General features: G+C 38.2%; 1 protein-coding gene across 3 annotated transcripts; it reads right to left on the bottom strand.

The window, feature by feature from the left end:
- Window positions 1-21: 21 nt before the first annotated feature.
- COMMD8 (COMM domain containing 8) lies at window positions 22-27,527 on the bottom strand. Of its 3 annotated transcripts, none has more exons than XM_042984592.1 (6): window positions 27,499-27,527; window positions 26,303-26,372; window positions 9,114-9,269; window positions 4,839-4,991; window positions 1,884-2,039; window positions 22-819 (listed from the first exon to the last, which is right to left on the bottom strand). In XM_042984592.1, the coding sequence occupies exons 2-6, from the start codon at window positions 26,357-26,359 to the stop codon at window positions 799-801; spliced, it is 543 nt and encodes a 180-aa protein (XP_042840526.1). In that variant the 5' UTR covers window positions 26,360-26,372; window positions 27,499-27,527; the 3' UTR covers window positions 22-798. The 3 variants fall into 3 exon arrangements, with proteins under 3 accessions (XP_042840526.1, XP_042840525.1, XP_042840524.1); XM_042984591.1 differs by lacking the exon at window positions 27,499-27,527 and adding an exon at window positions 13,980-14,064 and having other exon boundaries at window positions 26,303-26,340; XM_042984590.1 differs by lacking the exons at window positions 26,303-26,372; window positions 27,499-27,527 and adding exons at window positions 13,980-14,064; window positions 15,931-16,044.
- Window positions 27,528-27,960: the final 433 nt, after the last annotated feature.

Below are 27,960 nucleotides of genomic sequence, written 5' to 3'. Positions count from 1 at the left end.
TATTAACTTCAATATTAAGGGTTTATAACAAAAATGGACTTATATTTAATATTAGCTAATATTTGAATAGTTATATACACACTATACAATGACATCTACTCTCTTTATCACAGCACACCCTCCCAGACACAGAAATGCAGAAGTAACAGTGTTATTTTCATTTTTTCCTATTCTAGTAATATTTTAATAATTCATAAACTCAAAACTGTTCACACAATTTTAATTACTTTTTCTTGTTCATGTCTGAAGAGCTTCTTTCTCTAAGAAATTTACATTTTATAATCTTTCCTTTGAAATATAAGAAAGATATGGAATCTCCTGAGTTATATATGCAGCTTATACATTCTTTAAAAGTTATTTTTTAAAATATTACAAATTAATCATATATATCCATAATACACATCCTTGCTATTCATATATTCCTTTAAGCAACATTCAAGTATATTTGTGCTTTGTATGTTTACATTACTTTAGAACCTATTTTCAACTTTCAATAAAACTGTATATCTATAAAGATTTCTCAAATATTTAATAAATGGGGCAAAACAGCCATTACGAAAATATAAACTGCTATTATAGCTTTTTCATCTATCATTTTTATGCATTTCCAGTCAACCATGTCATTTCCTGTTCTTTAGGGAAGCTGATAAATTTTTATCTTTGCAATCTCAACACTGTTGCTTTCTCAGCACAGCGTAAGAGTCCGTATATTGCAGGTTTTCTGAACACACAGTATTCACTCGGCTGTTATCAGGTGTAGCAGTGAAATCTGATAGTGTTGGTATTCATCATTTCCAGTTATTTCAACTGCAGGACCACCTTAAAACACAAAGTCAGGGGGGAAAAATCAGGTTATTCCAAAATGATGCCAATCTCTGCTTAATGAAATGCTTTGAAATCTCTGAAGAAGGGCCTGGAGAACTGATAACAAGCAAGCACAATGCACAGGAGCAGACGGTGCACGCCTGCCAGGATTCATGGCTCTGAATCAATTAACATTTACATTGGGCTGCACCACACACCCTTTCAGACAGCCCCATACGAAAGCAAGCCAGGCTGCCAGTGTGGTTACTGGGCATGTGGACCAGTCACCATGGCACTAAAATCGGCATCTGCAGAGTATAGAGGAAAACTGAGGATAGCAGAGTTTAAAAGAGGTAAGGCTAAGAAGGCTAGTCAGTGGCAAGAAAAGGTGGTTAGAGTATCTGACATTAATCATGGATTTCAGATCACACAGAAAAAGCTGAGCAATAATGAAAGGAACATACATATACAAAGACATTTTCTGACAGCAGCAGTTTGTACTGTTTAAGTATTTTTCTCATTAAATAAACACTGGGAATTGTTCCTGTAATTTAGCCAACCCTTTGTAAATGCAAAATTTTTACTCATTCATTAGTCATACCTTATCCCTACCTGATTTTGTCATAATAACTACAAGCCATATTTTGTCTCTTAGAGGATTATAAAAGCAATTTTATTTGTCCAGTTAAATAAGACACTCTTTTCTTTAGGATCACAGCTATTTAAAATCATAAAAACTCTTTAGAATCACAGCCCCAAGGTAAAAATTTATTTTTATCATTACTGAGCACGGCAAAAAAAATCTAGCTGTGAGAATAGCACTACTATTCTATCAAAAATGACTACTTGATAAGTTAGGCTCAAAACTAAGCAGTCAAAATTACAAGTTGTAATTTGTTTAATGTCTAAAACTAGAGATGCAGAACAGATCAACAAGGTATTTTCTGTGCTTGACATAAAAGATCAGAAACAAAAGAAATATTAAAAGTCAATTATGAGTTTTTCTTCTATTGCTCTAAGGGTATCTATCAGTCAACACTTAAACATTTTAAACCACACAGCACAATTAAAACAAATACCTTATTAGCTGCTTCCAAGGAATTTATTAGATTCTGCAGCTCTTCTTTACTCATTTCGACAGAATACGGTTTGACTTCACCATTTTCTTTTACGTCTAGAGTAAGGTTTAAAAGTGGCATTTGTAACGTAGCAATCTTGTCACTAGACAGTGCAAGCTGTTTAAAATGAGGAAAATAGTAATTAATAAGTAGTAAAAAAAAGAATATATTAAATATACATCAGAGCTTATTAACAATACAAGAACACTCCTGTTTGCTATCAAATACAGGAAAAGGAGGAAGAAACAAAGAAACCCCCGCCAAACCAACACATACATGAAGAACAGAAAGAGAAAGGAGGATGAATAGAGAGGATGCGGACTGGGAAAAAAGGACAACCAGTCCGAATTTTGTAGCATAAGCAGCAATCCAGCGCAGAGTTATGGCCAGGAAGGACTGAATGGGTCCAATGCATCAAGAAACTGAGAATTCTTTTTTTTTTTAAATTTTTTTTTTAATGTTTATTTATTTTTGAGATAGAGAGAGACAGAGCATGAACAGGGGAGGGGCAGAGAGAGAGGGAGACACAGAATCTGAAACAGGCTGCAGGCTCTGAGCGGTCAGCACAGAGCCCGACACGGGGCTCGAACTCACGGACCATGAGATTATGACCTGAGCCGAAGTCAGACGCTTAACCGACCAAGCCACCCAGGCGCCCCAAGAAACTGAGAATTCTTAAAGACGTGTGAAGAAACCAAGAGGATGAAAGCCCATGTACAAGGATACAACCAAAAACACTGGTAAAAGCCTGTGAAATTAAGACACTTGATTCACAATCAGCCAATTCTCTACCAAATTATTGTTAAACACATTATCAAGATACCACTTTCAATTAGTCACTCAGCAAAAACACTCATTTTCCCTACTTCTTATTTTCTGTCTACAGAGAATCCTAGAAGAAACAGAAGAACCAAATATTTATGATACTAATACTTTTTGAAACAAGTGCCATGGCTTCATTGGCAGATGGCAAAGGAAAAATCAAATTTTCCTGGAATCTGCACTAGAAAACCCCACAATAAGTGAATCTTTGAAGTGCTACTACTTGCAAAAATTTACTTATGCAATGAATGGTAAGGAACTACTTCCCTAACGAACAACCTCTAAGTCCACCCTCGGCATGCACACACTGTAGAATTGAATCCTCACATACCTCCTCCGTTTTCTCTTCAAAAACCAGGGCTCATTATATCTGAGATTTAGAAGTATCAAAGATGAGGCGCCTGGGTGGCTCAGTCGGTTAGGCGACCGACTTCAGCTCAGGTCATGATCTCACAGTTCGTGAGTTCGACCCCACGTCGGGCTCTGTGCTGACAGCTCAGAGCCTGGATCCTACTTCAGATTCTGTGTCTCCCCCTCTCTCTACCCCTCCCCTGCTCACACTCTGTGTCTCTCTGTCTCTCAGTAATAAATAAACGTTAAAAAAAATTTTTTTTAATTTAGAAGTATCAAAGATGGTCTACATTATAGATAATTGTCTTCTTCAGTGTGTCCAATAAGTGGTTTCTCAGTCTATGCTTGAATACCACCAATGATGAACGTGCTACCTCAAGAGGTTAAAATAATCTTTAGATACTGATAGGTGTTAAAACATTTTCCTTAGGTTGAATGTGAACTCATCTTATTTCAAACTATGTACCTTAAACCTTAACCCTTGTCTTAGCCACTGTAGCCACAGAGCGTATATCAAGTCCCTCATCCATAGAGATGATTTTTAGTCCTCTAAAGAGAACTATCATTTTTCTACTAAGTTTTCTCCTTTCCCCAAATGTTTGAAAAAACCTTCATGATTTTAAGTTCCTGTTCATTCTTTTCTGGTTTGGCACTAATTTGTTTAAGTATCTCTTAAATTTGGCAACCAGAACTAAAAGCATTAATAACTAAATTAACTAAAAAGTGAAATGAATAAAAACAGAATTAGAACTACCCACTGCTTGAAACACTGCATTTCTATCAACAAAACATAAGACTGAATCATCATACTGCTGACTCAAGCCACATTTGGTAAATCAAAACAACTAAATATTCTCATACATATTACTTTTGGTCTACCTCTCATATCTTTTATATTAAGTTGGTTTTATTTATATAAAAATCCTCTATCTAGGTTATCTCTGCTTAATTTATTGTGCTTCATTTGGCCCATCGCTGTAATTTGCTACAAAATAATTTTAAACTTTGTATTATATTAATATAATGTATCTTAGATTTGATAAGCATAATATTCATAAAAGACTGGGCCAAAACCAGAATCACAGAGACCTCCTCCCTGGATAACACAAATACATCTGGCTTTGGTTGTTTATCCAGCTATGACCCAAGTAACTATGTAATTGTTCCACATTTTTCTCCACTTTATCCACAAAGACAGTATGAGACACTTTATCCAGGATCATGCTGAAATGAGGAAATGCAGTATGTTTCAACACAACGTGTTTCAACACAACCTCCTCATTGAGGTCTACGTATCCTATACAGCATGGAAAGTTAGTCTGAAATTTTTATGAATCCTACTGATCATGAGTCTCTTTTTCAAAATGTTCATTAAAGTTAACTTTTAATAATACATAGATTTTCCTCTGGAGACAGAATCACATTTACCAATCTCAGGAAGACTATAATAAAGGCTAGAAAGTTCTAGCCAAAAATATACGTTGAATACATACTACTCCACTATTTAAGATATTTAATGATTCACAGCTCTAGTTAATTAAATTTATTATCAATGTAATTTTATTACATATTTTTGGATGTCTGTACTGTACTTATGCATAAATAATGTAAAAAAAATGTAATTTTTGACACTGTATTCTTAAAATAACAGAAATTTTAGATATATATTATGAAAAAGAATAAATATTTCTTTCCATTCAAAAAATGAGATAAAAAAATACATGCCTATAAACAGATTCTCACCTTCAACTGCCAGTCAAAATCCTGTAGCTGTGCAGAAGAAATATCAACTATTTCTTCTAACAGAGCCTTCTTGATTTCCTCTTTCCTACTTTTCAAGCATTTCATGATAGCTTCTTGATGAAATGAATTCAACTGATTCAACTGCTGAAATATCTATGAAAATAAACAGAAAGTAAGTGAAAGGGCCTTTCTGTTTAAAATGTAAACATATAGCTCCACTCCCCTTTCACAACCCCTTTAAAATGATAGTAAAAGGAAAAAAAAAAAAAAAAAAAGACTTCTGTACCTAGAATAAGATGAGAATGTGTAACTGACAAACGAGATTTTTGCAAAACAAAAAGGTAAAGGGCTGACTGATGAAGTAGCATGAAAGCAAAGACCACAAACGCTGGCATAGCTAGATTAATATCAGACAATGTAGCCTTTAAGAAGTATTACAAGAAATAAAGAATGGCAAAAGGACCATTCAACAGAAAGAACAATCATAAATTTGTGTGCACCCAATAAAAGAGCTTCAAAATATATAAAGTAGCAAAACTGGGCAGAACTAAAAAGAGAAATCGGTAAGTCTAATTAGATTTATTAGATTTATAATTAGAATGTTAACACATCTCCCAGTAACTGACAGGAAAACACACAAAACAATCATAAAGATTAGAATCAAAAAAATACTATCTTCTTTAACCTAATTGACACTCAGAACATTACTCAACAACTACAGAACATACTATTTTCAAATATATGTGGAACATTCACCAAAAGGAACCATAAGACAAGACATGTAGCAAATCACAACAGATTTCAAAGGACTGCAATCAAATTATATATATATTTTTTACCATGGTATAATTAAATCATAACTGATTACAAAAAATCTCCAAATACTTGAAAATTATACAACATAGTAACACAGTACTAAGGAAGATAGAAAGTCAATCTTGCATAAACTCTTTCAGAGAATAAGAAAAGAGAAAAAATACTTCCTAATTCATTTTATTAGACCAGAATAAAACTTGACACCCTGACAAGGACATTACAAAGAGAAAAACTATGGGCCAATATCACTCAAAAACAGATTCAAAAGTCCTAAATAAGATATTGGCAAATCAAATCAAGAAATACATAAAAACATAATACGTGATGACCAAGTGGTGTTTATTTTGGCAATGCAAGGTTAATCTAGCATTTAAATATCCAATGAAAGACACCACATCAGCAAAATAAAGAAGAAAAAAATAACAAATTTAGGAAAAAAAAATTAAATAAAATTCAATACCCATTAATGATAACAATTCTCAGCAAAGTAGGAACTGTAGGAAACTTCTTTAATCTTATAGTATACATCTATAAAACCACACAGCTAACACAATAAATGATAAAATTGTGAATCCCTAAGATCAGGAATAAGACACTGCTTTTTGTTTCAACACTGTCTTAAAGGTGTTAGGCACTGCAATAAGGTAAGAAAAAAAATGGGTATTAAAATCTAAAAAGAAAAGGATTGTACACACAAAAGAAATAAATCCAGAAAAATGTTTTATAAGCCATTAAATTTTTTTAAATTGTTGGATATGGGGTAAAGATATAAAAATTGCTTCTATATACCAGCAATAAACAAGTGGAGAACAAAATTAACACCAAAAGTATCAATTACTTAAAAATAAATCTAAAAAAATATTTGCAAGATCTCTATACTGAAAACTGCAAAATAATAGAGAAATTGAAGTACTCCAAATAAATGGAATGTTATTCCATGTTCGTGGATTGGGAAGATTAATATTAAGACATAAATTCTTTCCCAAATGATTTTAGAGATTCAGTGCAATCTCCATGCTGCAAACCGAATGATGTCACTTCAAAATTCTTATGTTGAAATTCAAACCTTCACTGTGATGATATTCAAAGATGGGGCCTTCTGAGAGGTAATTAGGTTTAATAGGTCATAAGGGTAGGGCCTTCATGATGGGGTTAGTGCCCTTATAAAAAGAAACATAAGAAAGAATGCTTCCCTCTCCCTTTGCTATATGAGAAACACAGCAAGAAGGCAGTCTGCAGCCAGGAAAAGGGTTCTTGACAGGGAATCAAATCAGCCAGCACCTTTACTTTGGACTAACTTACCAGACTCTAGAATTGTGAGAAATAAATTCTTGTTGTTTAAGTTACTCAGTCTATGGTATTTTGTTATGGCAGCCCAAGTTGACTAATATTCATCAAAATCCCAGGGTTTTTTTTGTTGTTGTTGAAATTGACAAACTGACTTTAAAATGTACATGAAAATACAGAGGACCTAGAAGAGCCAAAGCAATCTTGAAGAAGCATGAAATTGAAAGTCTTCTATTATCAAGACTATGTAACATAGCTTTAATTCTACAGTAATTAAGACAGTGTAGTATTGGGAAATATAGACTAGACTAATGGAGTAGAATAAAGAGTCCAGATACAGACCAACACATATACAGCTACCTGATTTACAACAAAGGCTGCACAGAAACTCTATGGGGCAAGGATGGTCATTTCAATAAATGGTACTGGGTCAATTGGCTATTGATATGAAAAAATGCGAACTCGACCCTTAACCCACACACAAATATTAATTCAAAATGCACCAGTAACATAAATGTGAGAACTTCTACAAGAAAACTAACAAAAAAATCTTCATGACTTGGCACAAGTATTTGTTAAACAGGACTTTAATAGCACTAACAATCAAAAGAAATGTTGACAAAACTGGACTTGATTAAAATTCAGAACTTCTGTTGACAAAAAGACACCATTAAGAGTGAAAAGGCAAGCCACATAATGGAAGAAGATGTTTAAAATACATAGCTCTAACAAAGAACTCCCACCCAGAATATCTCATCCAAATCAAAATGAATATACATAAACTACATTTTTTATAAGCGAGCAACCTACACAAACATGCCAAAATAACTTTTTACCAAGTACAAAAGCCATTCAATGGAAGGACACCCCATTAATTTCACTTCAAGATATCTATCCTAGAAAAGGTGGCCAATATGCTATTTTTTTTTACATTTTTTTTTAAATATGAAATTTATTGTCAAATTGGTTTCCATACAACACCCAGTGCTCATCCCAACAGGTGCCCTCTTCAATGCCCATCACCCACTTTCCCCTCTCCCCCACCCCCCATCAACCCTCAGTATTTAAGAGTCTCTTATGGTTTGACTCCTTCCCTCTCTGTAACTTTTTTTTCCCCCTTCCCCTCCCCCCTGATCTTCCATTGAGTTTCTCAGAATCCACATGTGAGTGAAAACATGGTATCTGTCTTTCTCTGCCTGACTTATTTCACTTAGCATAACTCTCTCCAGTTCCATCCACATTGCTACAAGTGGCCAGATTTCATTCTTTCTCTTTGCCAAGTAGTATTCCATTGTATATATAAACCACATCTTCTTTATCCATTTGTCAGTTGATGGACATTTAGGCTCTTTCCATAATTTGGCTATTGTTGAAAGTGCTGCTATAAACATTGGGGTACAAGTGCCCTTATGCATCAGCACTCCTGTATCCCTTGGGTAAACAGTATGTGTATAAGGAGACACACACAAGATATCAGTAGAAGCACTATACATAATAATGAAAGAGGCAAGGATCTAATGGTTCATCAGGAGGCCGGAAAAAGAAGTCCTGCTAATCCTATCATCAAATACTATAAGAAATTAAAATATAAGAACCAGATCTACATTTACCAATACTGACAAGTCTAAAACAATATCCCATAAAAAAATTACAAATGGATACATATGTTATCATTTACAAGTTACACATTCAAACAGCTCAAATAATTGTATACATTGTTTAAAGACATAAACATTCCTACAACATGGAATACAAAACATGTATACCAACAAGCTGTGATCTCTTGGGGAAGGGTGGCATGCCAGGTGGTATTTGGGTATATTTATAATACCTTGTTTCTAAAACAAACACACAAACCTGTAATACATAAAGTAAAATGTTAACAACTGTTTAATTGTGATAATGCGAATGTAGGTGTCAGTTACCTAACTTCTGGTTTTCTTCTACATGATTTAAATGTATCACAATTCTAAAAACATAAACAACCAAAACAAGAGAACCAGAACTTCCACAATCAGATTTGCCTACTCAAAATTATGATGTTTTTGTTAATATAACATATACTTACTGATGATGGCTCCTGTATGATATAGTGCCCTAAAACCAACTTGAGAAAAACGTTAACAGTACTTATTATTTATCATGAGATATAGAAATTTGGAGTGAAGTTACCTCTTCATCAGGTAAATTTTTACCAACTACAGCTTTGAAAAATTTGGTAATATCTTCTAGAACATTCTTCCATTCTGTCGAATCCCAAACACTGTGATAATCCTGGTAGAGAGGATAAGCTCGGCCACAAATGCCATCAATTATTTTATGAAGCAGCTAGAGAGAAAAGAAAGAAAGTGAATTATAAGTAAACTTACAAAACAGACTTATCTTCCTTGTAGGAAACAAATGCTGTTGGGAGCAGCTCATGTTACCCGCAAGAGCAGCTGAAGATTGAAATGTAACTATTTTTAACATTACTCTTATTAAAAATTGAAGCTCCAATAAAAATCCCAGACTATCTAGAATTCTGTCCACCTTCAGAAGCTGAAGTAATTTCATAGACACATTGTTGTTTCTCCAATAATCCTGAAAGGATGATGGTGAATATAAAAGTTTCACCTTGGGATTCCTTAGACATTGTATTTATACCAATAATAATAATAGAGTATGACTTTTAGATCAAAGTTTTTTACTGTAGATCTATAAATTTCATTTCCCCTTGCCTCCATTTTCACAGCATTCACACTCACTTGTTTTGGTCCACTCCAAGAAAGTCGTCAGTGCCTTTATCTTCTTTTTTTACATTCCTCTCCCTGTACCCTACCTTAGTATCAGCAATAGAAATCCTAACATATATATAACTGAACATAGTGACTAAGACTGAATTTTTGAATAAAACTGTCTAGTTTCAATCCTAGTTCCACTACTTAACTAGTCTTATCAAGTCATTTCGATGTTCTGTGCCTGTTCCGTGTGTAAAATGAGGAGATCACGTAGCTACATTATGCTGTTGTAAGGAGTACATGCAAATTACTTGGCACATTCCTAGCATGTATAAAACACTTACACACTGCTAGCCATTGTTACCATTCTTCTTATTATTGTTATTATCACTATTACTACCACCACCCCCACCACTACCGGTATTACGTTCCACGTCTTTAACATACATTAACTGATTGCCTACTATGTCAGCACTATTCGAGATAAATGATTAACATGGCTTTCTTTCCCAGGGGATATTTGTGTCTTGTTAAGAGTATCTGAACCCAAATAATCTGGAAAATTATTTTAAACAAGTCTTCCAAATCTTTTCCCCTGGACCATAGTCCACTTCATTTTAAGCAGTAACTCTTCCCCTTGTAACACCACACATATCAGAACAGAAATGAGCAACTGGTAACTCCACTTCCAAATGATGGCTAATGCCCTCTATGAACAGACCTTTTATTTACCATACATCCACCAACAGTCTCAATTTGAAATTCATTCCAAATTCTCTACACATATCCCATGTTATCCCAAACTGCCCCCACGCTAAAGCAAAACACAGAGCTCAAACTGATAAAGTACTATCTTTTGGAATATAAATGTTTCTAGTCATTCATTCATTCATGTTTTGTATTCACATGTACAAAACAGGTAATGAGCACTTCACTCCATTTGTTAAACAAGTTAATGGAAATACAAAGCAAATATAACTGTAATGGATACCACATATGGAGCCCTGACTGAGTACCAAGCATTGCGTTCATCCTCACTACAACCCTATACAGGGGGTAAGTCTTGTTATTATCCCCGTTTTGCAAATGAAAAAACTGAGGATAAACAAGATTAAGGTGCTACCATATCAGATCTTTAGTCCATTAGAGAAAGACAAACATAAATACATAAATGCAATTTAGAATGAGAGGAACTGTATTATAAATTTATAGAAAGTACAAAGAAGCACAGAGAAGAAGAGAAAGGGCTGCTTTTAAAAGAATAAAATGAGGATATCACCTACCCACATTATGTTGTTGTAGTACTTGGCCATTTAAGGGGAGAGAAGGGCATTTCTAGTCACCAGCAACTGCATATGCATAATAGAATAAAGTGAACAATCACATGTTCAATTTGAAAAAAGGATACAGGGCTGGAGAGGTGAGTGGAGGCCAAATCATAAAGGGCCTTGTATACAAGGTCCAGACTTTAATTGTCTCAACAGGGAAGCAACCTGTTCACATATTTGCATTATGTTTCCATAAATTTCCCAACAAGTTGGGAGATGCAAGGAGAGAAAAGGAAAAGAGAGATGGTGAGACCAAAGGCCCCTTGCCTTCTCTTTACCAGGAAGAAATTAGATGGGGGGGAGGGAAGAGCGGACGGCTAAATAGTTGAGGACACTCAAAATGGGGGCAGTACTAGGTAAAAGAGACTGAAAAGGAGGAAGGACCAAAGATGATACTCAGAATTTTAGGCTGAGTGACTGGGTAAACAGTGGTGCTCCAAACCAAAAATGAGGCTATAATCACAGGAAGAATAGTTCCAGGGGGAAAGACAAGGAGTTCAGCCAAGGACACACTGAATTTGAGGTACCTGGGGTGTGTCTACGCAGGAGTCTGACACCCAAGGAAGAGATTCTTTGCTGGATGCAGGGATCTGGGCGTCATCAACCTACATGATGAGAAAGGTTATGGGCCTTACTAAGAAGCAGGTAGAAGGACGATAGGAGCAGGAAGCTAATACAAAGACTCACAACCAACAGATCTGAACATATGTTTCACCTTTGCCACTTACTAGTTTGACAACCTTGGGCACGGTACTCCAACTCTCTCTGCTGACATTTTGGTTTCCTCACTTGTAAAATCACAGGAGAGTTAAGATGGTTTTTCCTGGTCCTGATAAGAATTAATTAAGTTTGTTCCCTTCCACCTCCCCCTCCCCCCCCACACTTTCCCCATTGCAAATGGAACAGAGGAAGAAAGAAGTCTTAAATGAGGGGCTTTTAAGGCTGCCTACCCCACACGCCTCTATCACACTACGTAGGGTAAGCCCCCACTCCCACCCGTCACCCATTATAAATGGAACACAATAGGGACTTACTCCGAATTGCCAATCATTTACACTTAAGGCCAGTCCATCAAAGCTTGGAATCCAGACAACTGCCCCCCATGATTAAGCAGAGTTCAGTATGCATTAATTCCTTCCCTCAGCGGACACTGATCAAGAACCCACCTTGAGCCAGAACACAAATCTGAAGAACTGGGAATGTAAAAGAAAGTTATCTACCCTGAAGGAGTTCAGAATAAGAGAGACCAGAGTCAAGCCAACTGGTCAAGAAGTTGTGTAAGTGCCCGAATTGTTGGGCGACAGAGGAGATGGAAATAAACATACTTATATATTGATTACAATTCAATGTATTAATTGTTTGACTTCTTTTTTTAATTTTTTTTTTAAGTTTATTTTTGGGACAGAGAGAGACAGAGCATGAATGGGGGAGGGTCAGAGAGAGAAGGAGACACAGAATCTGAAACAGGCTCCAGGCTCCGAGCTGTCAGCACAGAGCCCGACACAGGGCTCGAACTCACGGACCGCGAGATCATGACCTCAGCCGAAGTCGGCTGCTCAACCGACTGAGCCACCCAGGCGCCCCTTAATTGGTTGACTTCTGAGGACAAACAACCTCCGCTCCCAGATGCTGCAGCTCAATTCTGCATATATTGCTTTCTTTCAGGGATGGGCAAATTTCCTTCAGGTCTAAGTTTTTCTGCTTGAAAGATCAAGGGGGAAAGTCTCACTTCTCAGTCAGATTTTCCTCTTACAGCAACCACTGGGTTTTCTCTTCCTTTCACAGCTCACAGTAATTACATAAATGCAATTACTGCCTCCACATTTCATTTTTCACACTCAAAACTGCCAATGCCTTTGGTATTAAGGCTAAATAACAAGCGTGGCATATAGACTCGAGCCACCTGACTTTCTACTCGCCTGCCTAGCCTTAGTCTCCCTGCCCTGCTTCTCACTCTGAATTTCAGCCTCCAAGAATTCGAGCAGGTCCTCAAAGCCCGCAGAGGCTGGTTTCCTTTTTCTAGCCTTGTAGCTGCTATTCCTCTGCCTAAAGCATTCTCTCCCTTCTAGCCTGTCTAGTCCGACTCGTCCTCTGGAACTCAACCTAGAAATTGACACGTTCCTTTTCCGGAACGCCTCTTCTTGCCCCTTCAAATCTGGGTTGCTACCTGTCCCACAAGCTGGTTACTGGATAATTCAGTTTGGTTTCCTTGTTAGATACAAGCTCCAGCAGAGTACGGGCTGTATCTCACTCACCGTTTTACCTTATCCCATTTGGGCACTCAGCACAAGGCCCACTTAAGTGAAAAGCTGGCCGAACAAACGAACGAGGCTCTTGCCAGATCCCTTACAGCCAGGTTACTTCTCAGGCCCAACGTTTCACTGTATATGTCACCTCCTGAGAGAAAGGCCACCTTGGACCACCCTACCGAAAGTAAGTTGCCCAGTTATTGGGAGTACTTACCAATTTGTTTTGTGCAGCCCTCCAGGGGGCAGGGTGTGCTTCTCTACGTCCCCAAGTCCCCAGCCTATCCTCGGCACCTAGCACTGTGCCTGGTGCACAGGCAGCATTCCGGCGTGCGTGGTGTACAAATGAATGAAATGAGATGCTGCACACCACCGGCTCCACGTTGTAAGTTTTTCAAACACTACGGTGGGGACTCCGCTCCCCAGCCCAGAGTCAGCGGGTCCTGGGCCGCGCCGGGGAGCTGACGGGCCACCCCCACCCAGGTGCGAGCAAAGCCGAGGAGTCAGCTCGCAAAGCCCCTCGAGGGGCAGCTTCAAGCGGGGGCGTGGAGGTGGCGCCCAAAGCGTCGGCCGTCTCAGCTCTCCAGGGGCAGCAGGGGGCCGTGCACCCGACTTGACGCCCCTTCCCAGTCCCAGCCCTGGGCAGCCCGGGCGAGCCCAGCCAGCGCGTCTCGATCAGACCGGGCCAGACCTGCACCCCGGGGCGTCCCGGGGCCCCGCCTGCCACGCCGCCCGCGCTCTCCTCACCTGCGGGCCCAGCTCGGCTGGAAGCTTCTGCAGCTGCCACAAGGGCGTCCCCTCTTCCGGCTCCATCCCAGTACCAAGTAGGAACCTAGGTCACATGACAAGGCCCGGTCGCGCCTCACGAGCGACTGCTCAGCCACGTGACTCTCTCGGGTGGGCGGGGGCCGAGCGTGGAGACGCAGGGGCTCTCGTGCGCGTGCGCAGAGACACAGCCGGCGCTTTCCCTGTAACTAAGGAAAATCCCTTTTCCGCCTGGAGTAAGTTTGCTAAACACACTTATTATATTGAAAGCAAATTTGCAAATCTCGCAAGCACGTTGCAACTTTGTTCAGAGTTCTGTCGAACTTTCTCTGCACTCCTTAGAAAGCCGTCTAATAAGAGTAACCCTGTTTTGAGCTCAGGGCCATTGTCCCCGAGGCTTGGCATGTGTCTCTTTTTACTAAAGTATTCTAATTGGAAGGTTAAGTGAGGGTTTACCTGTGTGCAAGATACTTTATATAGATTATCCGGTACTATTTTCATCCCCATTTCCAAATAACAAATAAGATCAGTCACTAGGATAGTCAGATTTAGCAAATAAAAATAGAGTGCCTGGTTAAATCTGGAATTTCAGATAAGCAATGAACAATGTGTTCTTTTAAGTCTGCTCTAAATATTGCATGGGGCGTACTTATACCAAAAATTATTCCCAGTTTATCTGTAAGTCAAAGTCAACTGGGCATTCCGTGTTTTACAGCAACCGTAAAAGTCACAAGAGCTAGGAGGCACAGCCTAAAGTTAAGCAACGTCAGACCCTACAGCCACACGGTTAACGTCGAACTAACCAAAAAACATTTTCCGTGATTTCTCTCACTATAGCTGTTACTTTAATCAGATGCTGGAGAATTTCGAAGGATAAGACAGTTCCTGGTAACTAGAAGTACACAGTAAGTGGGAGACAGAAACAGAAATGACAGTCTAATATAAATTTAATAATAAAAGTAGTGAAAAGTGATGAAGCATACCACAGAGGAGAAAGAAATTATTTTATTCTGTGGGCTATGCAAAGAAAAACTACATATTAGTGACACCCTTCGATGTTTAGCTGGGATGCCCTTTCTCTACTCTGTGCCCCATCTCTTGGAGGTAAAAGCAATTTCCTCCTCCTCTAAATTTTCATGACTCTCCCTCACTTAAAATATTTAGCGCTTTCCAGTTCTTAATATACATAGTTATGTACAACAATCATTGCCCCAACTGAAACATAATTATCTTAAGACACTTCGACTTTGTGCAGAAGAGCCCCTCAACTAACAGTTAATGAACAAGGAGTCTGGAAATCTCCTACCTAATATGTGCGTGTTTAGTAAGTCTACTGAGGGTAGAGACTGTTTTCTAAGAAAAGGCTAGATTTTGTATATGGTAAAAGTTGGGGTAAAAATATTTATTAAGCATCTACTATATGCCAGTTTCTATATTTTGTCTTACTAATCTTCCCTATAACATTGTGTTGTGGGAGTTACCCCAACTTTCCAAGGTGAGGAAAAACAAATTTGGTGAAGTATCAACTTTGTCCAAGGTCATGGTTAGTTGCAAAGTCACTGGGCTGTCTGTGTGTTTCACTGGCCCTAAAGAGGAAAGAAAGGCATTCTGAGGTGATATGACTTCCCAAGGCCATATAACAGATTAATAAATAAGGGAAAGAGGCACATAGAACAGGGCCCAAAATTCAGTTAGAGTACTTAATATTTGCCTTTTGATAAGAGGATGTTCTTATATGTATAATCCAGGAGGTTTTCAAAACATTTCTGTTTCTTACAGTCCCATTTTTACTAACTGTGCTCTAGTTCTAAATTTACAAATCTTACTTGTAGTGATAGTTAGACACATGGGACTCTGGAGTTAAACTTCTTAAATTTAAACCCCAATTCGGCAAATTAGTCTGTGGAATATTAGGCAAGTAGCGTTCACTTACCTGTGTTTATGGTTCTTCATCTGTAATTGGTTATGTTAGCACAGAATTTATAGAGTCATAAGTTCATATATGTAAAGTTCTTGAAATGAGGTCTAGCCTGGAACATAAAAAACATTATTAGATTCCCTTATAAGTGGCCTTCTTTTCTCCCCTGTTATCTAGCCAAAGTTTAGTGGGTTCCAGAAAGCAGGGTGTATCTCCCTCTTCTTTACCCTCCTAGATATAGTGTTGGAGAGTCTCTGCCTTGGGAATGTGATCTGCGTCTAAAACCCACCTAGGCTGTTATATAGTGCAGTATAGGCAGTGCAGGTCAGTGGTCACAGCTCGGACACATATAAAAAAAAGATCTAAAGATCTCAGATAAACCTCACTGGGTGTGCTTACTGACCTGAAATTGGAATTCAAGCTGTTTATCGAAGAGTTAATTTGTTGCTAGAGGTTATTTGTAATTGGGATCTTTTCATTTTGAAGTGGAAGGAGCAAGAAAGAATTTTGTGCACCATGCCCTGGGATATTTATTCATTCACTCACTCTAACAATTATTGGTTAAACACATACCATGCATTAGATATTCTAATGGCTCTGGTATTGCAGGCAGTGTGAACAATAACTTACCTTCTAGTTGTGTATGGCGGGACCTCAGATACTGAACAAGTAAGCAAATAAGATCATGTGAGCTATGGAGAAGCATCTCTCTCTCTCTTTTTTAAAATGTGTATTTATTTATTTCAAGAAAGAGAGAGAATCCCAAGCAGGCTCTGTGCTGTCGGTGTAGAGCCCCATGTGGGGCCCGATCCCTCCACCCTGGGATCATGACCTGAGCCGAAACCAAGCGTCAGTCAACCACCTGAGCCACCCAGGTGCCCTGGAGAAGCATCTTAAAGAAAATGAAACAGAGTGATGTAACAGAGAGGGATGGTGGAAATACACTTTCCATTGGTCAAGGAGTACGTTGCCAAGAAGTGGCATGTACATGCAGGCATAAAAGAGGAGGAGACATGAAGGCAAACATCTGGGAAATGAGAGTTGCTATTACAATGTAGAGGCCCTGAAGCAGGAGAAAACCTGCCTTATTTAAGATAATAAACAGGGGTGCCTGGGTGGTTCAGTTGGTTAAGTGTCTGACTTTGGCTCAGGTCGCGATCTCATGGTTCAGGAGTTCAAGCCCCACATCAGGCCTTGCGCTGATAGTGAGGGGTCTGCTTGGGATTCTCTCTCCCTCTTTCTCTGCCCCTCCCTTGCTGACACTTTCTCTCTCTCTCTCTCTCTCTCTCTCTCTCTCTCTCTCTCTCCCAAAATAAATAAATTAATTAAAATAAAAAGATAATAACCAAAGCCTGTATAGCCAGACCATACGCAGTAAGCAAGGGGAGCGTAATGGAGATGATGTCAGAGATTTTTAATCAGCAAATTGACGTGAACTAGTCTGCGTTTTTAAATGGTTATACTCTGGAAAGCATTTAGACTTTGGAAAACCAGCTCTCGGGTGCAAGAGTGAAAGCAGGAGAATCAGTTCGGAGGATATTCCTTTTTTTTTTTTGATGTTTATTTATGTACTTTGAGACAGAGAGAGCATGAGATGGGTAGGGGCAGAGAGAGGGAATCCCACACCGTCAGCACAGAGCCTAACGTGGGGCTCTATCCCACGAACAAACAATGAGATCATGAATGACCTGAGCCAAAATCAAGAGTCAGACACTCAACCAACTGAGCCACCTGGGTGCCTCCAGACTAATCCTAACTAATGTAGGCATTTAAGTTGATATGACCTAATTTGCACGCACAGACTATAGAAATCTAGGGGCTTCGATGATGAGTGGTAGGAACCACATACAAATGGAAAGACTCAAAAGATATTTTGGGTAATGCATAGAATTGTTGAATCCTTGTATTGTACACCTCAGACTAATATAACAGAATGTTAATTACACTTCACTAAAACAAGAAAAAAAAAGAAACATTTAAAATCTCAAAAAAAAAAGATATTTTTGGAACTAAGATCTATGGAATTTATGGTGGGCTGGATGCTTTGGAAAGAGAAAGAGGATGTAGAAGTAAAATGCAAACTATATGACAGGGTAAAGCATCTGTCCTCTCAGCCAGCTGGAGGCTGGGGGCTCTGACCAAGAGATAGAGTCATAAGCTATAGCTACTGTGTTAGTGAAACTTTTTGAGGAACGGTGTGGAACAGTGGCTCTAGAGTCAGAGTCCATTTATATCCCTGTCACTTAACAGCTGCATGACTTTGCGTAAAGTGCTTAAATTCTCTGTACCTCAGTTTCCTTGACTGAAGATAGGAATAAAACTACTACCCACATAATAAAGTGTCTGTGAATTTACAATGAAATAATGCAGGGGTGCCTGTGTGGCTCAGTCGCTTAAGCGTCCAACTTCGGCTCAGGCCCCAATCTCGCGGTCCGTGAATTCGAGCCCCGCGTCGCTTCTGTGCTGACAGCTCAGAGCCTGGAGCCTGCTTCAGATTCTGTGTCTCCATCTCTCTGCCCCTCCCCTGCTTGCACTCTGTCTCTTCTCTCCCCCCCTTTCAAAAACAAATACACGTTTAAAAAATTTTTAATGAAATAATGCATACAATGTGTTTAGCATAGCATGTAGAATGTAGTTCACCCATAGTAAAGATTACCTATTATCTTTTGCCAATACTAGTGTTACTTGGAGTGCAAGTAGTATGCAGTCCTGGGAACAAAGTGAGATACATTCACACATGTACACACATGCCCTGTGCTAATGGGTCTGGTGAGGGGCCCAGATAAGGAAAGTTCCAGAGAAAACTGGAGTTGATTCATCCTGTGAATTCCCATAAGTAACTGACTCTGGCAAGGGTGGACATAGATTGTGCCGATCATTCAGACACAAGGTAGGCATTATGGCAGAGACTGCTGCTTTCCCCCCAGTATGTATCTTCTCTTTTATGAGTTAAATTGTCCCCCTTAAAATTCATCTGTTGAAGTCGTAAGACCCATCTCAGAATGTGACTATTTGGAGATAGGTCTCTATAGAGATAATCAAGTTAAACTGAGGTTGTTATGGTGCATCACAATCCAATATGACTAATGCCTTATGAAAAGGGGAAATTTGGACACAGATACAAATCGAGGGAAGGCTATGTGAAGAGACACAGGGAGATAGCTTGGTTCTCCAAGCTGAGGAGAGAGGGCTGGACAGATCCTTCTCTAACAGCTGTTAGAATGAACCAACCCTGCGAACACTTGAATTTTTAATTTCTAGTCTTTAAATTTTTTAATGTTTATTTATTTTTGAGACAGAGAGACAGAGCATGAATGGGGGGAGGGTCAGAGAGAGAGAGAGAGACACAGAATCTGAAACAGGCTCCAGGCTCTGAGCTGTCAGAACAGAGCCTGACACGGGGCTCGCACTCATGGACCGCGAGATCATGACCTGAGCTGAAGTCGGACACTTAACTGACTGAGCCACCCAGGCACCCCTTAATTTCTAGTCTTTAGATCTGTGAGAATAAATCTCTTGTTTAAGCCCCCCATCCCAAGAGACTGATAAACCAGAATGTCCCGGGATAAGAATTGTTTCTCCTTAGGGCACTCTTTCTTGACCCACAAGTTCTTTAACCAAATCGTGGATTAGAAAGATGCTTAGTGAATGTAAGACTAAATGAATGAAAATGGAATACATCTAAAATACTTCCTTAAAATTGTAATGAACTCTAGTCTTTTTTCATTCCAGGAATGGGTAGGGTGAAAACAAAGCATCCTTTCCTCTTGACTAAAGAAAAAACTTGTTTCTTTGACTAGATACCGTACCCTTGTAGTTGCTTTATACAGACTCTTGTCCAAGATTTAAGAAATACTTCTGTTCCAGAGGGTTACCCTGGGAATTCCTATTCCCCATCATTGTGGGTTGTCTTCCTAGTTAATTTCAAATGATTACTTTTTCATTGTCCCTAAATTCTGGGGCTCCCTACTTTTACTACCCATGAACTGACAACATTAGCTTCAGTAAGTACAATTTCTGACAAATGTTCTAGGAATCAAAAGCTATTAACTCATTATTCAGAATTTATGGCACCCTTTAATAATAAAAAAAAAATTGTCTGTAGCTTTCCATATCTATTTTCCCAGTTCAAACCTGCTTTTCCAGTTATCCTCTGACTTGAAGTTGACTAATTTGTTCATCATAATTAGATGTGTTGCAATGCAGATGTGCTTAGTGATTTGCATTGCAATCTATTTAAAATTATTCCTGTCCATAAATTGTTGAGAGGAAAGGGCCTTCCAAGTTTAAATGACTTTAATTATTATAACTGTACAGGAAATATTTAAATGTTATATTGGCATTGATTCTATTGCATTAGAAAAAGTTATGAATAGCTAATTTGTAAAGATTTGGGGGGGTCTGGGTTCAGTCTTGTCTGTATCAACTCAGATTTGGCTGCCTAGAGAAACAGTGTCTTAGAGGTCACTGGATAAATGCCCCATCCTGGTGAATAAACATAATGAACTGAAGGTCTTTAGTTTTTTGAGCTTTGTACATAGTTAAGAAATGCTTTTAATATCTCCTTATTCCATTATTCTTTATCAAAAAATATTCTTGTAGCTTAAGGTATCTGAGTTCTCCATTAAAATGATCTTTGAAACAAATAGACATTTTGATTTAAAAAGGGCAATAGAGATCATACATAAGTTATTTCAGTATAGCACTAAAAGATACAATATATTAAAAGCTCTGAAATTGCTCTGTGAAAGTGAAATACCTGGTTGAACTGCAATTTTGGACCTCAGATGGAATGCATTGTAATCCACACTACATCCTTAGGAGTGGCAGTCTTTTAGAATGGCATGTCAAGTGCTCAATTAGTCTTTCTGATGAAGATTCTATGCCTATAAGACCTCTCATTTCTCAGTTGGCACCTCCTTTAATCACTGTACGAAAATTCTCCACGTCTGTGAGCTCTTAGAATTTTAGCCAGTGCTTCTTAATCAAGATAGCACATTAGGGTCACTCCAGGGAATTTTTGAGTGATTGATTTTTCACTTAAAATGTGTCCAATTTTATTTTGTTTTGTTTTTGAAATAGCTTGTAACTTACATACCAAAAAGCCCCACCATTTGAAGAACAGTTCAGGAAGGTTTACTGAATTTATACAGCTGTACGACCATTCCCACAATTTAGCTTGAGAAACTACCATGGTCCTGCAAAATGTCCATTGTGTCTGTCTGTAGACAATCATGTGGGAGCTTTAAAAAAAATAATATCCAGACCTCACCCCTTCTGCCAATAATAAAAGAATGTTACTGCAGGTAAAGCACAGTATTATTTTGTTTGACAAAACATCCCGTGTGATTTAATGTAAACCAGTATTGAGATCCACTGATTTGGAAAAAAATTTTGTAGAAAAGGTGAAGATTTGGAAAGTGAAGATGTAAACCCTTAGTAACCAAGAGATCTGGTCAGTCTAGACCAATGTTGTCACAACAACAGCACGATAAGAAAGACCTTTAGCACATTTAGAGAATGGTGGGTTTTTGATCACTCTGCTATTCCTATTGTTTAGAATAGATTTTTCTAACTTTGAGTAGAATCTGCTCTCCTTTCTCCTGCAGCTTGCTCCATGTACACTTAGTTGGCCTAATGAATTCAAACGCATCCCTCAGAGAATTTTCATTACTGCCTCACTTGTGTTTCCATAACTCTGAACAAACTATCACAGTCCTTATTGCATTGCATGGCAGCTATTGGTTTATATTCTGCCTCTCCCATTTTTCTGAGACCTCCTTGAAAAGCAGAGGCCATGACACATTCATTTTAGTATTCTGGACAGCATCTGGCAGGAAGGAGGTTCCCCATAACTGTTTATTGAGTTCAGAAAAGAAGAAAGTAATTAAAAAAAAAAACAAAAAACACTGTAGGGAGCATAGGTAATGGTTCACAACCTTGACTACAAATTAGAGTCAACTGAGGAGTTTTGCAGAATCCCTACAACCGATCAAATCACACCTAGAACAATGAAGTCAGAATTTCCAGGGATAGAACCCAGCAATATTTTTTTTTCCAATGTGTAGCTGAACTTGAGAACCATGAGCTTAAAGCCTTAGAGGATGGTCCAAAATTACCTCTTTGACCAAAAATATCTCTGCCCCATTGTCTAAAATATATAAATTATTTGCTGTTACATTGACTGAAAAGAGCTCAGAAATACATGTGGCTTAACAAATATCTGTTTAAAATATTACAAAGCCCTTAAGAGTCTCAAGAATGAGGGGGCACCTGGGTGGCTCAATCTGCTAAGGGTCCGACTTCAGGTCAGGATCTCACAGTTTGTGAGTCCGGGCCCTGCATCTACCCTTTCATGGAAACAGAGATAGGGCTATCCTTTGGTGATTACATTTCAGAAACATAAATCACAAATTCTTGAGAAAGATATTCCTAAAGTGTAAAACTGGCAAGAGACTTTTCAAAAGATTTCCATCTCAAAGGGGAAAAGTAATTATAATTACAAGTTTTCCCAAAGAGAATGTTCTAGGAAAGTGGAAGTCAGGAGTTCAGTCAGGAAGAAGCCTCTCTATAACGTTTAGTCAAGCTGGAAAATGTTAAAATAGTCATGGTCAAAGTCAAAATAAATAGATAACTTTGAACCCCTGAGACTGGTAAATAAAGTCAGGTCCAGAAGAGCTGCCAAAGAAATGCCTCAGCAAAGAGTTTTCATTCAGTAGCGAAGTTTAGCATAAGGGGATTGGATATGCAGAAGAACCAAAGAGGAAAGCCAGCAAAGGGCTTGAGGAATTTCTGGAGATGAGTAGAATATTTTGCAGCTTTCCCTGCATAGCCTGGTTGGTATCCAGCAAATGAGATGGAAGTGCATCCTTCAGCACACTCTTCTTCCTGAAGGAACGCTCAGGTCCGTATACCACCCTACCCTTCAGCGACTGAGGAAAATGCCCGCAGCTGCAATCCCCAACTGGCCTGAAAAGGTCCTTTTAACCCCCTGATCCGTCTATTGGGGGAGGTCCATTTGAATGCAACTTCTGGCTCTCTACCCTGTGAATGTATTATCATCCCAAGCCTGTTACAACAGTAGAGGAAGGCACAGAGACATTTACCCTGCGCTGGTTCCAGCAAGGAGTGTGAGTTACAACTTGCTGGAATTGGGGGAGGTTTCTTTTGGTTTTGCCCTGGAATCACAGGAGTACTTTTTTCTTTTCTGCATATTATGGTTCTTTTCCACCTTCTATCTGGCAGCTTCCCCTCCCTCATGGTTTCCACTCTTTCTGCTTCAGCACTTGAGTTTTTACCTTTAATCAGCTTGACTCAGCAAGTCTTAACCTCAGATCTGTGTCTTCAGGTATATATTTTCCGGTTTCTGCCAATTTACCATTCTTTTCATTGGCATTTAAAGATATTTTCTCATTGTATTTATTCTATTTTTGTGGTTCTTCCTGGGCAAAAGTCATTTTAAAAATATCTTTGAAACTCAAGGAATTATAATGTCATAGGGGAGATATATTTTGTGAACCAGTTACCACAATATGAAGGGCATCCATATGATAGCATTCCATCAATAAAAGAATTATAAATGAAATAAGGTACGGTCATGTAATGGAACACTATAAAACGCTGCTTTTAAATGAACTTACTTACTATATCAGTGAGAATAGAACTAGATCTTAAAAATATAATGTTCAAAGAAACAACAGTGTTGGCCAGAGAAAGGGGACCCCTTGTGCACTGTTGGTGGGAATGCAAACTGGTGAGGCAGACAGTATGGAGCTTCCTCAAAAAGTTAAAGTAGAACTATCCTGTGATCCGTAGCTGCACTACTGGGTGTTTATCCGAAGAATACAAAAACAATAATTCAAAGGGATTTATGCACCCTGATGTTTATTCCAACATTATTTACAATAGCTAAACTGTGGAAGCAGCCCAAGTATCCATCAACTGATGAATGGATAAAGAAGATATGGCATATGTGCACAAAGAAATAAAAGAACAAATATTTCCAAAATATTTGGAAGAACAAAATATTTCCATTTGCAACAACATGGATGGATCTAGAGAGCATGATGGTAAGTGAAATAAGCCAGAGAAAGACAAGTACCAGATTATTTCACTTATAAGTGAACTTTAAGAAACAAAACAAATGAACAAAGGGAAAAAAAGAGAGAGACAAACCAAGAAACATACTCTTAACTATAGAGAAGGAATAGATGCTTACCAGAGGGGAGGTGGGTGAAATAGGGGAAGGGGATTAAGAGTACACTTATCTTGGGGCATCTGGGTGGCCCAGTCAGTTAAGCGTCCAACTCTTGATTTAGGCTCAGGTCATGATCTCAGGAACAGAGATCAAGCCCTGTGTTGGGCTTTATGCTGACAGTGCAGAGCCTGCTTGGAATTCTTTATCTTGCTCTTTCTCTGCCCCTCCCCATCTCAGGCTCTCCCTCTCTCTTTCTCCAAATAAATAAATAAACATTAAAAAAAAAGAGCATACTTATCTTGATGAGCATTGAATAATATATGGAACTGTTGAATCACTATATGGTACCCCTGAAATTAATATAATACTGTATGTTAATTATACTGGAATTAAAATAAAAATATACACATAATGTTCAGTTAAAAAACAAGATGTGGAACTAAATATTGGCACACCATATAATAGTCGTGTACATTAGTTAAAATACAAAAAGTAGCAGAGCATCATATAAATGTGTATTTTTTATGAAAGGATCTTGGAAGGTTATACAACATAAACATATAGCTTCTAGAAGCAGGACTTGGAGTAGTATTGAAGGTGACTTTAGTGATATCTTTAATATTTCATTAAAAAATAAGAAATTAGAGGCCCATAATCCAAAATGATAACTATAATTCTGAAAAATAGAATATTGTAAGTTTGTTTTATGTTCTTTTTACTTGTCTAGATCATTTAAAATTACAAAAACAAAGCAATAATAAGGTCCATGACAGGTACAAGCCAGGAGTTAAGAAGAAAGAGAACTATCAGGGTGATCAGAGTCATTCTATTAAGGGAATAAGAAGGATTTGGGAGTTGGGTTGAATATTCATAGGCAGAAATGAATGAGCATAGCAATTTAATTGGAAGGAATCACACAAACCAAAAAGGCAGATAATAAAATTCAATGTCAGAATATATCCAAAATAAGTACATTTTTAAATCAAAATCTGAGGCCAAGAATGAAGAAATTTCTATATATAGCATTGTGAGCAATATTCAGATCATAGTGAAGTGAGTATATTTCTCTAAGATAGCTCTTCTGTTGGTATTGTTATGTAACAGAGCAAGAGGAAACAAGAACTCGGTCAGATAGTTACCATGGTAGAAGCCAAACTTAGAAAGCATCTAATCTAACTTCCTCTTACAAAAGAGGAAATGGAGGCCCAGAAGTTAAAGTCACCATTGGTCAAATCCAATCCAGACTCTGACTATAATGCCAATGTCATCAGAACACAATTCAATAATACTAGTCATGTCTTGTTTTTCTACTGTAGTAAAACATTTATCTACTTCACATGCTGAAATGTAAGAAGAATGATACATAGAAATTATAATGTCTGCTCTAGACAGTGTTTTTAAAATTTACAGGTAAAGCTGATACTTTCCTAAATTCACTTTTGTTAAATCTGTTTTATTTTAATCTACTTTTATGCAAATAAAGATTATTTTAAAAAACCAAAGAAATTTTAGCATGGATTAAACTATGTAAATTGAGAGCATATAAAAGAATAGCATAAGACCTCTGTCTTAGCATCTGTAAAAGCTGGCTTAACGGAATGTATACACACAAAAAATATTGTTAAGAATTCTTATAAAATCCCTATGGCAATGATAGCAAGTCAGTTTTATGCAACCATTAATATTGAGGGGCCTCGTGAAGGACCACTCAGAAACTAGCAGGACTGCATAGAACATTAAACATCATTAGTGCCCTCTTTCAAGAAAAACAAACATAACAAAATTTGAAATTATAAAAGGATGCTCTACCAGACTCCTTTAATAAAGAATTTCTCTAGGGCATTTGAAATAAAATTTGATTTATGGAACTTTGACAAAGACATAATGTTTAGGAAACATCACTTTGAGGGCACCTGGGTGGTTCAGTCGGTAAAGCCTCTGACTTCAGCTCAGTCATGATCTTGCAGTTTATGAGTTGGAGCCCTGCGTTGGGTTCTGTGCTGACAGCCAGAGCCTGGAGCCTGCTTCAGATTCTGTGTCTCCCTCTCTCTCTACCCCTCCCCTGCTCATGCTGTGTGTGTGTGTCTCTCTCTCTCAAAAATAAATAAACATTTATTAAAAAATAATTAAAAAAGAGGAACATCACTTTGGTAAACAGAGAAATAAATATTTATCTTGCTCCATACTCACTGTGGGTTGAGTAAATGTGTCTCCTAGATGACAGATGGTCCCAATTAATCTGAACATTAAACATTATACCCTGGGTAGATTTAAGCAATAACAGTTTTCAGAGGAATAGTCAATGCCAGCATGTGGTAGCAGAAACAGTTTTGGGCACAGCAAGGGACTCAGCTCGTTGGAGGTCTAACCAGCCCTCTTTCCCACCTCTCAATTCTATCTGATTGACAAGGGCAAGATATTTTCTAGATTCTTCCCTTCAGGTCTCAACTAATGATTCAGCAAATGCCCTGAATTTCCAATTGGAAGCTTCCAAATCAGTGGGAGATTTTTAATGTGGCCTGGGACCAAGTAAGTGAGAACAGGAAAGGCCTGCCTATACCTTGCCCTTCTGTTTTGGTAGTCCTTGTTAACAAAGATGATTCCCTTGGATTCCAAAGGGCCCTGGTTTGGCTGGGGTTTGTTTGTTTTTTTTTTTTTTTTTTTTTAAGTCTATTTTATTATTATTTGCTTACCAGAGCTTTCACAACTGTTTTAGCTGACCTTGGGATCTTATATTCCAAATTGTACTCTCAGCTTCCAAGATGAAGACATTGATCTTTTTTTTTTTAATTTTTAATGTATCTTAACAGTTTAAAAACAATGATAAAAGGAAGTTGTGATGGCTAATTTTATGTGCCAATCTGACTAGGCCACAGCACCCAGATATTTGGTCAAGCATTATTCTACATGTTTCTGCAAAAGTATTTTTAAAATAAGGTTAACTTTAAATCAGCAGATCTTGATTCAAAGAAATGAAGGTGGATCTCATTCAATCAGCTGAAAGCCTTAACAGAAAAAGACTGAGGGAGAATTCTGGCAGCAGATAACCTTTGCACTCACACTGCAAAATCAATTCTTCCATTGGTCTCCAGCCTGCTGCTGCAGGTTTTGGATCTCCACCACCACCCCACCCCCCACCCCCAATTGTGTGAGCTGTTTCCTTAAAATTTCTCTCTCCCAATATATATTTATACCATCATATTGGTTCTGTTCTCTGTAGAATCCTGACTATATTATACCACCATAGAGCTTGATAATAAACATCCCCAGCACCTTTGAAGTCCACTGTGTGCTCCTCTCTGGTCATGCTGACTTTCTATTGTGATTTGTTTCCTGGCACAATAATTACCCCTTAACTGAGATTTGCTTTCCATGGTGTCAGTTACCTGCAGTCAACCATGGTCCGGTAGCAGAAGCTCCTCCTTCTGATGTATGGTCAGAAGGTCACTAGTAGCCTAACGCTATGTCATAGTGCCTCTGTCATTCACCTCACTTCATCTCATCACATAGACATTTTGTCATCTTACATCAACACAGGAAGAAGAAGGGTGAGTACAGTGCAATGATATTATGAGAGAGAGAGACCACGTTCACATAACTTGTTTTACAGTATAATTCTATTTTTATTATTAGTTATGGTTGTTAACCTCTTACTGTTCCTATGTTATAAATTAAGCTTTATTGTAGGACTGTATATATTGGAAAAAACATAGTATATATAGGGTTCAATACTATCTGCCCTTCCAGGCATTTCCTGGGGAGCCCAGAACATATCCCCCCGCAGATAAGGGGAGGCTATTATTCAAAGAAGAGATTTGGTACAGAAAACAAACTGAGGGTCACTGGAA

This window comes from Panthera tigris, chromosome B1 (genome assembly GCF_018350195.1).
Source record: "Panthera tigris isolate Pti1 chromosome B1, P.tigris_Pti1_mat1.1, whole genome shotgun sequence".
In the NCBI taxonomy this organism is placed as follows: Eukaryota; Metazoa; Chordata; class Mammalia; order Carnivora; family Felidae; genus Panthera; species Panthera tigris.
Note: the sequence above shows the minus strand (reverse complement) of the source record. Positions and strands in the feature narration are given on the sequence as shown.